Source organism: Rhododendron vialii, chromosome 12a (assembly GCF_030253575.1).
Source record: "Rhododendron vialii isolate Sample 1 chromosome 12a, ASM3025357v1".
NCBI classification, from domain to species: domain Eukaryota; kingdom Viridiplantae; phylum Streptophyta; class Magnoliopsida; order Ericales; family Ericaceae; genus Rhododendron; species Rhododendron vialii.
In genome coordinates this window covers 10,046,009-10,062,073 of record NC_080568.1, presented here as the reverse complement: position 1 = coordinate 10,062,073, position 16,065 = coordinate 10,046,009, and the positions used below count along the sequence as shown (strand labels likewise).

Here is a 16,065-nt window from a genome sequence, read left to right as displayed (position 1 = left end):
AAATCAAACTTCCTTAATTTTATGGTGGGAGTCCACCATCTTTTAGTACATTCAAAACCCTCTTTATCAATATATAATAAGCCTTAATTTGATTTGAAATGAGGGAGATACAAGGATTTTGCCTAAACGACTTATTTTTCGATCACCTGAGGGTAAAATCATCATATCTTTTGATGTACAAAATTATTTTTATCCAAACCACTTGGGTTAGAAAGTAGACTTAACGAGCTTTCCAACGGTTCAAAGAACACCCAAAATCGAGTTTTGGAGTGTCCGGGGCGGCCTTGCAAAGTTTGGTCTGTTGAGCAGTCAACCGTACCGTACGGCGGTCAATTGTGCCGTACGGTGGATATATTTGTACCGTACAGTAAAGTTTTTAACCACCTTAACTTAAGTCGGTTGGGATGTGCCGTACGGTGGACTTTAAGTGCCGTACGGTGGACCTACTTTTGGTCAAAAATGTCAGGAACTTTGTACAATCGCTTGAAGACCGAAATTCTTTGTGTGCACACAAAGTATGCTTGATATCCAAGCTATTTTTGCTCCATAAATACCTCCCCCTGTTGTTAGACAAGGATATACATTTTTATTTTGAAGAAAAAGAGAGAATATACAATTTTTGGAAGAGAAAAAGAGATAGAGAATACAATTTTTTGAAGAAAAAGAAAGAGAAATAAGACCAAAAATAGTTCAAAAATGCTTTGAAAAATCCATACTTGTTTTCATACCTATTACAAATACCAAAAGCAGCATCCTCTTTCAAAAGCCATTTTTCACTTCCCATTTCAAAAAGACAAGCCATTTTTTCACTCCTTTTTACCTTCAAAACATAAAACCATTTAAAAAATAACCCAAAACCAAGTCTCACATCTTGCCACTGCAATATATCAAAGCTTACCTACTCACCCAAGTTCACACCAAAGGCCACTGTATCAATCGCAACTATCCAAAGAAAGGTTTTCGCTCCAAAAGGTATAAATCTTTTATCCACTACTTGTCTCTGTAATCTGAGGGGAACCACATGGCCTAGACTGGTTCCTTATATCAGCCCTGGGCCTAAATAGTTCCTTATATCAGCCCTGGGCCTAAATAGTTCAAACACTACAAGAAATTAAAGTTGGAATCCCTTATACTTTCACTGTATGGCACACCGTACTACCGTACGGTAGAGGTTTTTCAGGGAACAGTTCAGTTTGCAATTTCTTTTCTTTTTCTGATTTGATATAAGATATCATGCTGTTTCATGTTATGTCTTAAACTCATGTCCTGTTTTAAGCAAATACATGCCACGCTAGCTAGATCCATGAAATTTGCATCAGTCATGTAGCATGATTTGACATAAAAATTGCTTATTTGATACATGAGCATGTATGCCTGTTAGAACATTGAATGTTAAATAGCATTGTTTTGAAACTGGAAACCATAGAATATGTACCGTACGGGACTAACATCTACCGTGCGGTGGAATTTTTGTGTGGAACAGAATGTTATTTAGTTATCTTTTGCGATTAAATGATCGTATTCCTGCCATGCCTGATTCCTGTTTATACTTACATATTTCAGCAATTTAAGTTATTGATGTGATATAACTGTTTGTGTAGCATTAAAAGTTAAGCAATAAAATGATTTTCAAATCCCACAAATATTAGTAGACACCAATTTTATCGGGTGAGGGGGGTGCTTTTCCAAACAAAACCTTCCCCTCTCGTAACCTGGCTCTTGAACCCAAAACTCTCTGTTTTTAGACCAAAACCTTTTTAAAGGGCCAAAAGAGTCACATTTTTCAAATAAACGGTTTCTCGGGGTTAATCCTTTTCAAAACCCAGGTGGTGACTCTCAAACGAACCAACCATTTTCCCTTTTTTTTGTAACACTAAAAAAATACAAAAAGAGAGACGGGAAATTTTTCCGGGCATATAGCCCACATAAAGCTGGAAGAAAGCTTAGAATGCGAGCGAGCTCCAGCATTCATGACTTGTAGACAGAGAAGAAGAATCCAAGAACAACTTATTTTTTTGATACTCTTCTGCATTATTTTTGCCCTCGTTTATAGCTACCCATTTTTTTGTGATATTTACTCCAGTTCTGAAATATAAGTTACAGAAGTTTGTGACAGAATCCAAATTCAATATACATACGACTGTTGTAATATCAAGGGTTCATTTGTGCAAAAAAGTGCAAGTGAATCACTGGTGACCTAACCTAATGTGCAAAAAGGTCAGATCGTCTTTCTAGAAAGGGGAGATGAGGGTCATCCCTGAAAGCAACTACACGAAGCCAAGTCCATAAGCTAAAAGACTTCGAACCTATTTCCATAACAATCAGGAAACAAGTAATCAGACCTCGTAGGATCATTCCATCCAGAACAAAGCTTCCACCTTCATGGCCCAAATAAAGCTCCTTCCATACTTGTTAACCAATTAAAGTGAAGAAACAGCTCACAGCAAAAAATAACACCAGCAGGATAATGCAGCTGTACTGTCATTACAGAACGGCAGCAGAATGCAGGCAATCAAAGACGTAAATACGAGAGCAGACATTGAGATAAGTAAGCGGCACTACCCGCAGAAATAGCCATAAGCTGAGCAATTACAAAAATAAAGAGCCAAGAAGTGCACCACCATAGCAGAGCAACCTTGAAACCAGCTGAAGCAACACTTCAGACATCAAACAAACATACCACCAACACCAACAATGGAAGTGACAACTACCAAACAACCCCACCATTAGTTTCCCTTCGCTGCTATGCATAGGTCAGAAAGGTAAACCATCTAAACCAAATAAAATTCCCTCAATGCAGTTGGATCCTATGGAAAGATTCAGGTAGATTCCATGATACTGCAGCTCACTTATCTCCAGACCTGCTTTTTACCTCTAAGTGTTGCCTGTCCAGTAAAAAGGCCACTGTGGATCCCACTATCCTCTGGTCTTGCTTTAGACTGAAAGATTCTATTATTTCCTTGCTTCCAAATAGCACACATTGTAGCCGTGAATCCTAGCTTTTTAGCAGTAACAAAAGCAGACTTAACCCTCAATACTTCATTTGCCATGCCCTTTTTCTACTCGGGCTATGGGGCTATATGTTGTTTGAAACAAGGTTTTACAATAACATTTCTTGATTTGGCTAGCTAAAAATATCTTCCTCCACCTCGTGGGTTCAATGATACTCCCCTAAGTAGTCGTCCCCATGTTGAGCCACCTCAAAAGGGTCTCTCTGCTTCCTGCAGCAAGAAATGTCATCCCTTTCAAACCATTTACTCCTCAAGGAATTTGGAAAGCATTCCCAGGCTTTCTTCGTCTCATAAAGAAAAATCTGCAATCTGCAATCTCTATAGCAATGTCGGGGCACTGACTCCCACACTCAGCCATTTTGAAGGAATAGTGAATCCATGCCAATTTGAAGGCCCTCAGATATGCGAAGGAACTTTTCAAGATCGGCCTCAATATTCCCACCCATGATTTCTAGCATGTTGCTATGAGCTATAACACTTGTTCCTTGGGAAAGTAGTTGTTAGAACTAATTGGAACTTCATTTCTCCATTATTACAGTCTTAGTCACCTATTAAGCTTTGTAAATCTTCCAGTAAGGTGTAAATTTCACTTGCTTGTGAATGATACTTATCATTTGCTCCAAATCTGTGAACTGTCTTATCAATTTCAATTGTACTGTACCCCTGGACCTTCCTTAGACCCATATTGGTCATCATCGATCTTATCATCCTAAACTCATCCCAATCACCTCCTTCCGCAAAGATATTAGACAAAAGAGTATAATATCCCGTATCATCTGTCTCTAAATTTAAAAGGTCTCTTAGGATACTTTTAATCATGTCCATCCTCCTATAACTTCGACACCCGTTCAGAAGAGCACCCAAAATGCTTGCATCTGCAGCAAATGGCATTGTGTTAACAATTCTATATGCTCCATCGAGATCGCCAGCTCGACTCAGAAGATCAACCATGCAAGAGAAATGTTCAGACGTGGGATCAACGCCAAAGTCCCTTATCATTGAGCTAAAATATGACTTCCCTTCATCCACATATCCCGCGTGACTACAAGCAGATAGAATATTTGTGAAAGTAACTTCATTTGGTTTTATTCCTGACCCTACCATCAGCTTGAAAAGTGAGATAGCAGGACCAATCTCTCCGTGCATTCCATAGCCGCCTATAATGGCACTCCAGGACACCACACTCCTCTCTAACATGGTATCGAAAATTCTCTGTGCCATTTGAAGTTCTCCGCATTTTGCATACATGTCAGTTAAAGCTGTATTGATATATGTATCCTTTGCTACACCACATGTAATTAGCTTATGATGAACCCATTTTGCCTTTTCTAAATATCCTAAATTTGAGCAAGCTTGAATTACAGTCAAGAAGGTCACTTCATCTACTTCTAGGCAATTTGAAAACATATAATCGAAGAGACTAATTGCTTCTAAAGAATTACCGTTTTGAGAAAACCCACAGATCATTGAATTCCATGTTACTACACTTCTCTTTTGGTCCTCGTTAAATATCATGAATGCTGAATCCACAAAGCCACATTTGGAGTACATATCCATCAGCGAATTCTTCACAAACTCACTTGATATACTGGTTTTAATGATATGCCCATGGATCTGATGTCCAAACCAGGACAAAGAGATATCTCCACAAGCAGAGAGAACACTTGCTAAAGTAAATGAGTCTGGCAATATTCCTAGACTCTTCATTTGCACAAATAGCTTTAAGGCCTCCTTTGAAAGCCCTTCCCGAACATATCCAGATATTATCATGTTCCATGATATGACATGCTTCCCTTGAGTTTTATCAAAGATCTTCTGACAATATATAACATTCCCACAGTTAGCATACAAATCTATTAGCATTGGTCCCAAAAGATCACAGCCCGTGTCCATAGCTCTTCTAACAACAAAACAATGAACCGATTTCCCTGCTCTAACCCAGCCAAGCCTAGCGAAACAAGATAGAATTCCCATCATGGTCACTTCATTGGGTTGCACATTGGACTCTTGCATCTCAACAAAAGTGCGTAATGCTTCTTGATAGCAGCCGTTCTGATTGTAGCATGTAATCATCACTGTCCATGAAGAAGTACTCCTTAGAATAATGTAGTCAAAGATCACTTCAGCGCTATACAAGTCGCCGCATTTACCATACATTGCAATGAGAGAATTATCCAATGACCCATCACTTTCAATCTCCTTTCTCAAAACATAACCATGAACCGATTTCGCTTGTCTCAAAATTCTTACTTCAGCACAGGCCTCCGCCACACCTAGCATAGTAACCGTGTCCGGTTCTTGACCTTCCATGATCATCTCACAGAACACTTTCAACCCTCCACTCGCCTCTCCATTCTGCACGTAACTCGACACAATCGAACTCCACGAAACAACATCTCTAACAGACATTCCATCGAACACCTCACGAGCATCGTCTAACCTACCGGCTTCACCGTACATACTAAGCAATGAGGTCTCAACAACAGAATCAGACTCAAACCCACATTTAATTACCCTCCCATGGACCTTCTGGCCCATACCCAGATCACCAAATCCAGAACAAGCTCTTAATACAGAAGGAAATATAAAGTTTGTCATACGGGTTTCATTACTATAAACCATATTATTGTAAAGGGAAATGGCTTTTTCAAATAAGCCATTCCATACGCAGCACTTGATGAGTACACCCCACATGAAAGAATCTGGGTTTGGGAAGTGATCAAAGACGAGTTGGGCAGGTTTAAGGGTACCCATTTGGGCATATGACTCAATGAGTTTGGTTGAAGCGAGTGGGTCCTTGTGGAGTCCGGTGACAAAGAGGTGGGCGTGGAGTTGAGCTATGGTTCTTGAACTTGTGCATGATCTGAATAACGGCATGTAAAGTGTCATCCTTTGTGTTTTTAAACCAGTATATTGAGGTTATTTGCAGAAAATTTCAAGCAGATTCAGAACACCATTCCAAAAGTGTTTCTTGGGGAGAGAGTTCCACTGTGTTTGCTTTGTGTCTCTACACTCTTCATTCATTCTCTCTCCTATTGGATGGTGTCGTCACCTCCAATTCTTTTTCCATTTTTCCTCCGGAGCCTCTCATGAAATTCACCGCCCGCAAAACACTGAAGCAAGGTGATTAATATCAGGAGTAAATGCTACACGTGCATATAGGAGTTGCACAGCTGGGTCCGTCGGGTACCAAACTAATGATCCATGTCGTTTATTAATCTTAAAATATTTTTTGAGTTTTTCACGAAAGATCAATCTAATGAGAATCGTAAGTGCACGATTCAATTTTTATATATTTTATTCTTAGTTTAGGATCATGAATCATGAATAAAAGTTAGACAATTGAATTAAGCATTTATGGTTATCTAATTGAGTTGATTTTGTAAAGGCTGACTCAAAAAACTATTTTAAAATTATTAAACGGCATGGATCATTTGTGTGAGACCCAAAAGTAGACCCCACAGACCCATCTGTGCACAATCTCTGCACCTCCTATTTGTATGTGCCAGATTTCTAATATTGGAATTGGATCCTCTCCGGTCCTTAATTTGGACGGTCCAAATCTTGATCGTCTATTGTCGCAATCAATGATTCGAATTTGTTTAAGAGAGTAAGAGTCTGTGAGTAAACCTGAACCATTGATTAAGAATCTCTAAACAAATCCGAACTATTGATTTCGCCAATGTATGGTCCGGAGTTGAACTTTCGTCATCTTGTACCGGAAAGAATCTGATGAAAATTTATAATGCACACATATCTAAAGAGATTCTATAATGCATACATATCTCACTTTGTTTTATAGACAAATTGATTTTTGCACTCCATATTTATATAAATGCACTCCAAAAACATTTCTTTTAGAGTGCATTAGAAATTGTGACGTGTAATTTTAAGGAGTACTAGAGAAGACGGATTGTAGAGTGCATATTTATAAAAAAATATGAAGTGCAAAAATCATACCCCAGCTTATAATGTACACACATCTCATAAATTTTATGTCCTCTTTATCCCCTCACAGGGAAAAGAGCCCAGGAATATTTCCATTCTTGGCCTTCTAAATTGCTCGACCCAATAATTCATCAACATCAAGCATGCATTTTTTTTTTTTTGGGGTTATGTCTCCGTGAAAAAAAGAAAAAGAAAAATAGAGAGCGCTGCTATGTCTGGTCGCCCGTCCTCCACCTCTTTTTTCTTAGCAGACGAAAAATTGTTTTGTTTTGCTCCAATATTGGAATTTAGTGGTCCATTTTGCTCCAACAATTATCTAACTTCTTAACTTGCATCTATATCAAAAAAGCCGGGATTGTAGCTCAATATTGCATGCAATCATAATCCGAAGCTACCATCTTCTACCTCCACAACAATTCAATATTGCATGTTTGATTACGAGAAAAATACAGAATGAATATTCAACTGAGATCTATAATATCATCAGACGAATAGTGAAGAGATTAATAATATCACACCCCGTAGCATTATACATCCCACACTAAGTAAGATTATGTAATCGATGCATGCTTAGTTCCGACCATCGGAATGGTAATCAAACATCAAAATATGTAGTAGCACCTTTCTATATGTACTCCAATTCGATGCTCACATATGATCAAACAAACGGATCTTAGAATAGTTCACGAAACGAAGGAATTTGCGGTTGCCAACAATGAGACTCAAATTCAAAGCATAGAATTGTCTGCTCTTTCTACATCAATAATAAAACTTCCTTCAAGTTTAGATGCTTTCTACATCCGAAACAAAATGAACATCCATAGTCACCAAAAGACCAAGCTACATATCTACAACTGATCAGCTATTTATGTGATATACAACTTGTAAATACCAAATCATAGGAAATTGGCTCACTTTGAAAAACAAATAAGAAAACTGAACTTGTACAGAATTCTGGCAGTCACAAGGTTATCTTGCTCTCCAAAAGCCCAAATCATCAGAAATCAAGCAATACCACTCACGAATCACCCCCATTTTCTTCCGGTTCATCATAGGGGACCTCATGTCGAGGTCTATCGTACTTCTCGCGCAGCTGTTTGATTGGGATGAAGTCTCCAGCTGCATCCATACCGTAGAATAAAAAGGACATGTAAGGATGCTCAAACCTCCCCTACACATTGTTAAGAACAAGGCAAAAACATAGTAAGATATGTGATCACAAACAGTTTGGCTTATTTCAGAACCAATTTCGCAGGACATTTTTCTAGTATTTTTTTTTTTTTTTTGGTAAGTAGTTTTCTAGTATTTGTTCAATAACGTAGACATTTTGCGGAACATTAAGAAGTTGTTTGTATTTCTCATAAACCATTTTTGCTTAGAAGGTAACATATGAGAGCTAAGAGTGCGGGAAGTGTGGACGATTCAGAACGAATGAGAATGTTTTTGTTTTCAAAAACTGTTACTAAAGTGTTCTCCAAAACTAGTTCTGAAAGCAACCACCAAACAGGACCAATTGTTAGCTCAAAAGACGATTATATTCACCTTGTCTGGTTGATCAGGGGCCAGTAAATTTTCCTCAGCAACTGCAATTCAAGAATCATTTACATGGAAAATCAGGTTATCGGGCACAGAAGAGATTTACAAAACTGACACGTCCATGGCAAGAAAATGTCAAACCTTAGCACCGATGGAACCAAGCCTTTGTGGGTCAGAAGATACGCAAATAGAGGTGATGGGAAGAAAATAGGTTTAATCAAATGGGAGAAGATTAAGACCAAGATCCGGCTAATTACCATATACGACTAGTAGGTCAGGCTCCGAATATACATCAACCAAGACCTGCAAAACAATAGGCCAAACGAAGTAAATATCATTTATCTTCCTTTGCCCGCAACAGAAATGTTAAAAGGCATTCACAAATAGGAACAGATAGACAAGATGAAGACGTCAATGAAGAGACACATATATGAGATGAGCACACAGGAACACAGAGATGATAGGAAGACACAAAGTAAGGACAGAACACTGTTGCTGCACTAGAGATCAGATTGAAAGATAATACACAAGAAAATCTACAAAATCATCAAACTATTGTTTATATGTTCTCTATTCCACAACCAAATCCTGAAAGACTCCATTATCTATCTGGCCTTTATAACCGTGAAGATTATTATGTCACCATCAAAATCAGAACAAGTTTTCTCATGAAATTATAAGAATCTGAAAGCATGCTTTCCTCAACACCAATGGGCATCATATCTGGTACTCATTGATCGTTGTTTAACCATCAACCCACGGAAGAGAAGTGTGTTGCACGTATTTGGTCCACGTGTTTTACTCAGTAGGGCTTGGGGATATTGCCCATCGGTGTCCTCGCATAGTAATGATGGAGCTAATGCCACTATAATGGCACAGTTGTACAGAAACCAATGATGCTTTTCAAGAGGACCATTTGTAATAAAAAAATTGCATATTGTTTTGGAGGGGGTGGCACCAATTGAAGATAAATTGAGAAAAAGCTCGGTTAATTATTATGCAGGTTGTAAGGAATAAGGACTATTTTGTCAGGAACAAGCTGAAATGAACAAGAGAATTCCTAAACATGTGATGATCTAGACTGAAGGTATGTAAATGATATCATTCTGCTGTTCCAAAATCTTTTGAAGGCGCACACTCAAAAAGTACAGACATCACCAACAAGTATAGATATTACTACTTTCACTTCCTCTAGACCTGTTCAGCATGCTGATACACCAAGAGACCAATACAAAAAAATTTAACATAGAATGAACTCATTTTCATTGCTATGTATCAATAAACGGAACAAGAAGCACGGCAATTACATGTCCCAATTAGAAAACCTGCAATCCCCTGTTTGATATGCGCATGCGCATGGGCGTGGGTGCGTGTAACTTTTACAAAGTTTTCAGAGCAAAGTAAAGAATTTTATTGCCCACATAGCAAAAGGTGTGGTCCCACACATTTGAACTTATCTAAAAACATGCTCAGACACCTGACATAAGTAAATATTTCTATAAAGGAAAATATGCAAAATCACTTCCTTCAAAGCTTGGATACTAAAAGAAGGTGGTTGCAAAGCAAGCCCAATAGTGTTTCATAAAGGACAAGAGAGCAATGCACTGATAACAAGCTGAGAAATACCGAAGATAGAGTTCGTTCATGCAAGCACACTCATAAATCAAAAGAAATGGTTAAGACAATTTCAACCTGATAAAATGGCTGGCTAGGACCACGAGACAACTTTTCGACTTTCGCAATATCCTTCCATGAACTTGATTCACAGCAAAATGGATCCATTCCACAAATAACACCTCGATACCCTAGTATAATGAATCAGTTCCTTATAATGCGATCTAAGAATAATATGAAGAAAATTTTGAAAAATATATAATCAAAGTGTTGTCCATGACACACGCAGGTAGCTACCAAAGACTTCGTGTGGTAAAGGAGTTTTGTTAGTGGAAGATTACCCAGAAAAAATTCCTACCCAAAAAAGGCTAACAATGAAGAATATGTCAGCTTAACAGAATAGACCACATTTTCAGAAAAATCAGCTTGCATGCTAAATGTGAAAGAATATGCAAAACAAAAAAAGCCTGAACTCTTATAAAACTCCAAGCGGGAGTATTAGAGAACACCCTACCTTCTTCAAAGAAGAGGAAGACGGCCATGGCTATGTTTTGGCTTAGAGGATTCTCTGACGACAAAGAAAAATCTAAAGTTGCATTGAAGTGTTCTCAACTATTCTTCGATTATATAGATGTTTAAGTTAACTCTTTTCACTGGAGAAAATCATATGAACATCTACCTGTTTCTAATAGGTCGTATGATGGTAGTATGTTCTTTGACACTTGATCTAGCATGCTGACATGAAACCAAAAACCATGTGGTCTGTTGGGGTTTCTCACCAGAACAAATCTTTTAAAACTCCTGATCTCAAGAAACACTCGGATCCTACTATATAGTATTGAATGTCTTAAATGTTCCAAAAGTGTCCATGTAATTGTACAGTTGTACCCAACTTTGGGATATAGATACCAATATCCTACTATTTAGGAGTTGGGAGGTGTCTGACTTATGGAGTCTGGACACACTCACCTATTTATCGTACCCAATTCCATGTAATATTCTAACAACATTAAGTTGCTATCACTAATCAAGTGCCTTATTCATGTATGGTGCCAAACACACAGCCCATACTGTCGTCCTTGACATAGCCAGTGGACACAGATGCAACAGAATGAGACAGTTGCTCATTGTATAGACTGTATTCTGATTGCTGATTAAGATAAGGAACTGAAGTCTGTTGATTAGAAAGGCCCGCAAATCATAACTTGAGCATCTTAATTGCAAAAATTCACTAATAAATATGATGACAGAAAATAAATATTATTCCCAAACAGATCAACAATGAAGTTGCAATGGCAGAACAAATATCTACCGAATATTTTGTGCCCCACTTTCTGGCCCAATCGAAATGCATACTGAGCATTTCCATACAGTTGAGCTGTTGCCGAGGCGGCAAGCGACTCTGCCTCCAGCTTAGATATTTTATCCCGTAATTCAGCTGCCAGTCCATAATTCTCACTCTGAACTGCATTCTGAAGGTCTGAACTGCATGTACAGAAGTGGAAACTATCTCACAGATGTTCCGCTAGAATAGAAAGAGAATCTAAAAGGTGAAACATGTAACTAACACAGTTAGAAAATGGCTTGAATCTTCAAAACCACAAATAATATACAAGACACACAAGATATTAGACTCACCGCAGCCGTAAGATACTTATAGCCATGTCTTGTGCTTCACTCTTAGAGTTTGATCCTCTTCTTCCTTCTTGCAGCTTGATAACCTCAGTTTCAACCTTCCAAGGCAAAGAACTATAATTTATTAATATGCCACAATGCAATTTGAGAGCCATTTTCCAGCAAGTGGTAATGGAGACAAGTACACAAGATTTGCTTCACAATAATCACTCATCGCCAATCACCAATTGCAATGGCCAGATAGTAGCTTTAATCAATAGTTTAAAAGAAGAACAAGAAACATAAAAAGCTGTATTGCCATAATTTTTGTTAACTTCGAATGAAAATCTACCAACAAACAAAAAAAGCACCTTAAAACTTGAGGAAGAAAGCTTGTGAAGGGTGGGCCTCAATATGGGTGGTACAATATGTTAGACTTGTCCCACATCGCTCATCTAAGCCACCCAAGCTTGGTTAATATATTCTAGAGGCTACTCCACCTATAGCCAATTGGTTTTAGGTTGGAACCCTCCAAAAAATCTAACATGGTATCAAAGCTAGGTCTTGGGTGGCCTCACCTCTCGTGGGAAAGTCTTTGTCATCTCTGTCGCCCGAGTCAGTCAGTTAGCTCCTGGTCTGTCACCTCCACGTGCATCCGGGCTGCACGTGAGGGGGAGTGTTAGACTTGTCCCACATCGCTCATCTAAGCCACCCAAGCTTGGTTAATATATTATACAGGCTACTCCACCTATAGCCAATTGGTTTTAGGTTGGAACCCTCCAAGAAATCTAACGCAATATGGTGAATCAACCAAGCTAAGCGTTAGTCAATCTAACCTCAGTAAGCTTGTTTCTCAGATGTTGAGCAAATTCATAGTCCTCCAAGTTCAGAGCACGCTGCCAACATAAACAGAGAAATATGATAAACAACACTCCAGTGGATGGGATCGGGGGTGATGGAGGGGTTGTTACTTCATGTAAATGGCACAATAATTAAAGGAAGACGTTGTAAAAACATCCAACCTGCACTTGAGTCGCCAAGTCGAGCTGAAAAAAGAAAATCAGTATATCCTCATTGGCGCTTTCACTTCGCTCTGAGCTTGCTCCTGATCGCTCTGAGCTTGCTTCTGATCCCTGGTCCCTTCCTCTAAAAATCCAACCAGCTTCAACCCTCAAATTTCGATCTCTCGATAAGTCAGAGGGCCTAATGAAGGGTAATTTCTGTGCACCTTGATACCGAAGGCATGGACTTCCAACTCCAAAGATTCCGTGGATTTGCTTTGTTAGCCTCAAATGCTTCCCTAAAAATTGGGTAGATCCGCACCAGCTATTACTTCCAGAGGGAGGTAGAGTGCTTGCCGATAAAACTTGCACCATTTCTACACTAAAATAAAATCCCCTTCTTTCGTTTCCCGTTCCTTTGAACAACTACCCTACCTTTTCCACCCTCCTTTTCTACTGCCTCTGCATCTGATGTATACATGTAACACGGAAATGCTCAGCCATATTTTATTTTACGAAGTTTCAACAGGCAACAATGGCGTAGAATTACGTTCTTCAAATGAAATGTGATTATGCAATTATTGTCCCAAATATTCAAATTAGATCAACGTTACTCGAAAGTTCAATGATTTGAAACTTCAATGTCAGAATCTTTAAATGTTCCACAATTCCATAAATTCCAGTTAGTTGAACGCATAGTCCAATTGTATGCAAATTTTGGGTTTTGATGGTATTACTGCATAAGCCAATGCGTTCATATGTGCAGTTAGGGCACACTAAAATGCATCAATTTCCAAAAAAAAAAAAAAACAAACAAACAAAACAAACTTTCCTTTCTGAAATCATAACCCTTTAGAGTTTAGACATCACAGATACATGCCACAGTTGCCACTATATTATTTTGAGCATATACTAATAACTTCAACGCATAGAGTTAGCTAGATTGCTATTCCAAATCAAACACAGTTTTACGCAGATGAAAATATTCCAAGGTAAAACAATTAAACAATATCTAACATGAGTCACATGACTAAGAGGGATTGCTCCTGCAGTTACTGCTTGGACAACTTTTGGACTTGCTAAATCAGCTTTCTAACTACAAAATCAACGTAAAATCCTAAGCCTAAACCAAAACCTAAAAGAAACAAAATCGATGTTTCGGATTGCAAAAGCAGAAAGAATGAAATATAGATACAGATGAAGTAAAAAGAAAATAGGAGCCATTACATTGATAATTCAATTAAATCAAAAATCAATCACAAAACGATGAGAAAACCCCCAGAAGAGCAAAAATTATTCAGTGCCTGTGGGGCACACCGCCACGGCACCGACCGTGGTGGTGCCCCAAACCCCTCCTCCAGTACACAATCTTGAGAGGTACAGTACTAGGTCCCCACCTGGGGCACCAGGTGGCGGTGCCGCAGTGGCACCCAATAATCTCTCGCATTGGCAGAAGACAGTACGAGAGTGAATAAAATTGATGAGTTCTAAAAATAGGAATTAATGGGCGATTAATTGCTAGCGTGACCTATCTGACTAGATTCGACTAATTGCTATGCACCGATTAAGATTATTATGCCTCGAAGCTTCAAGGTGGCCGATTGCCCGCCTAACGTGACGTATAGAACATTGGTAAACATACAAAGATATAGACGTATATGTATATGTATATATGTGTATGTATTTACCTGATTTGTGAGTTTGCCAGAGAAAAGTGTATGGAAGTCTGAGTAGCACAGTTCAGTGATGAACGATTTTGGATGATCCAAAACCCAACCGTTCAATTGAGGGAATAGATTCTTCCTTTTCCTAACGTATAAATGCTGCAGAAGATATTTGGGTAAATTACAATGGCTCCCCTTGGGTTTCTGACAATGTACCGACGTCTCCTCTGGTTTCGAAAATTATGTCACCTCCTCCCCCTTACTTTTGAAACTATTTTATTTCCCCCGTTTGTGACGTTTGTCAAATATGACATCACACCGTTATCTTTAAACGTAAAAAGACTCAAATATCCTCAATGGGAAATAAAAATTAGACTTTACTTACCTTCCTTTTTACAAAAAGGCTAATGCTAACAGTCGCATGGAAGCGCTCCTTAACGTCAAATTAAAAGTCAATACAGTGTATTCTTTTAAGGATTTTTGAAAAATAAGTATTTATTTTTAATTTTTAAACTTAAAAATGATAGATTTATTGAAATAATTTTTTATGCAATACGAATCTTATATGATTGTTCTCAATAAGATCTTTTGAACGGTATAAAAAAATTAATTTATTATTTTTAAGTTTAAAAATTATAAATAAGTACTTATGTTTTTTAGAACAATTTAGCAGAGGGCGCTGCTATTTGCAGCCCTATAATTTTCTCCCATAGTCTACTACATTTCGGTAAATGGTTGTTGAAAATCATACATAACATTTCGGTAAATAGCTGTTGAAAACAATATTATATTTCGATAACTACATGTCGAAAATATGCTCAACTTTCGGTAAACAACTACCGAACATACTTTTCGATAAATAGTTGTTGAAAAAAATATTATATTTCGGTAATTGGATGCTGAAAATATATCTCAATTTCGGTAACTAATTGAAAATTTTTAACGGACTTTGGAAGAAAATAAAGAACTGCGAATAGCAGCATCATTAGCAGATTACTTCCGAATGAAATGTCAGAAGGTAAAGAAGAAATATTATAAAATTACCAATAACCCCTCCAACTTTTTGAACATTACATAAAATTCCCCTTTAACTTTTCACACTTCGTCCAAGGACTCCACAAATGTCTCTCCTTTTCCATGATCTCTAAACCTACTTTTTACCCTTATAATTACAATTCCTCTATGGTTTTAATCAAACTTTTTTATTTTGATTTACATAAAATTTTCATACAATTTTTTTTTTGTATTTTAATTTGTCTGAATGAGAAAATTTTAAAAAGTAAAAAATTAGAGGTGTTCATGAAAATGGGGATAATTTCTACACCGATCCAATTCGGTTCACTGCTACAGTGGTGGTCTAGTTATGGTTCTGAAAAAATCAAAATTGATTATTTTGGTTACTTTATGGTTAAAACTGAACTGTACCGTATGATTGGTATCTTATGAACTATAATATTTTCTTGTTTTACGGTGGAGTCATGTAATCTGACTCTTTTAAACTTTGTTGTTTTGTATTCAATACTGTAAGATAACCATAAATGCATAGGTGGTGGTGGTGGTCCTTTGGCAGTGATGGAGGTCCGATGACAAATCAGATCAGTTGGATCGACTTATAATTCATATTTTGGGTTGCAAAACATCTTGCCCTATGCAAGTGAAAGTTGTCATTGCGGAGTT

At 37.8% G+C, this 16,065-nt stretch overlaps 2 protein-coding genes across 3 annotated transcripts; both read right to left on the bottom strand.

The window, feature by feature from the left end:
• Window positions 1-1,932: 1,932 nt before the first annotated feature.
• Window positions 1,933-6,232, bottom strand: LOC131310579 (putative pentatricopeptide repeat-containing protein At1g69350, mitochondrial). Its single transcript, XM_058337676.1, has one exon. It carries the CDS (start codon window positions 5,898-5,900, stop codon window positions 3,552-3,554), a length of 2,349 nt encoding a protein of 782 aa, XP_058193659.1. The 5' UTR covers window positions 5,901-6,232; the 3' UTR covers window positions 1,933-3,551.
• A 1,426-nt stretch (window positions 6,233-7,658) lies between these two features.
• Window positions 7,659-14,574, bottom strand: LOC131310578 (clp protease adapter protein ClpF, chloroplastic). 2 transcript variants are annotated; one of them, XM_058337675.1, is made up of 9 exons: window positions 14,413-14,574; window positions 12,746-13,192; window positions 12,560-12,619; window positions 11,748-11,842; window positions 11,422-11,594; window positions 10,188-10,300; window positions 8,753-8,798; window positions 8,502-8,542; window positions 7,659-8,130 (listed from the first exon to the last, which is right to left on the bottom strand). In XM_058337675.1, exons 2-9 carry the CDS (start codon window positions 13,097-13,099, stop codon window positions 7,978-7,980), a joined length of 1,035 nt encoding a protein of 344 aa, XP_058193658.1. In that variant the 5' UTR covers window positions 13,100-13,192; window positions 14,413-14,574; the 3' UTR covers window positions 7,659-7,977. The 2 variants fall into 2 exon arrangements, 1 of the variants encoding a protein (XP_058193658.1); XR_009195266.1 differs by having other exon boundaries at window positions 8,066-8,130; window positions 8,637-8,798.
• Between the last annotated feature and the right edge of the window lie 1,491 nt (window positions 14,575-16,065).

What these genes read in the sequence shown, in the direction of transcription:
- LOC131310579 (XM_058337676.1), bottom strand. Translation starts at nt 5,900, where the DNA reads ATGACACTTTACATGCCGTTATTCAGATCATGCACAAGTTCAAGAACC.
- LOC131310578 (XM_058337675.1), bottom strand. Translation starts at nt 13,099, where the DNA reads ATGGTGCAAGTTTTATCGGCAAGCACTCTACCTCCCTCTGGAAGTAAT. An exon ending in TGAGAAACAAGCTTACTGAG is followed by an intron (nt 11,843 to 12,559) that starts GTTAGATTGACT and finishes TTGCCTTGGAAG; the next exon opens with GTTGAAACTGAGGTTATCAA. An exon ending in TGACCTACTAGTCGTATATG is followed by an intron (nt 8,543 to 8,752) that starts GTAATTAGCCGG and finishes CTTGAATTGCAG; the next exon opens with TTGCTGAGGAAAATTTACTG.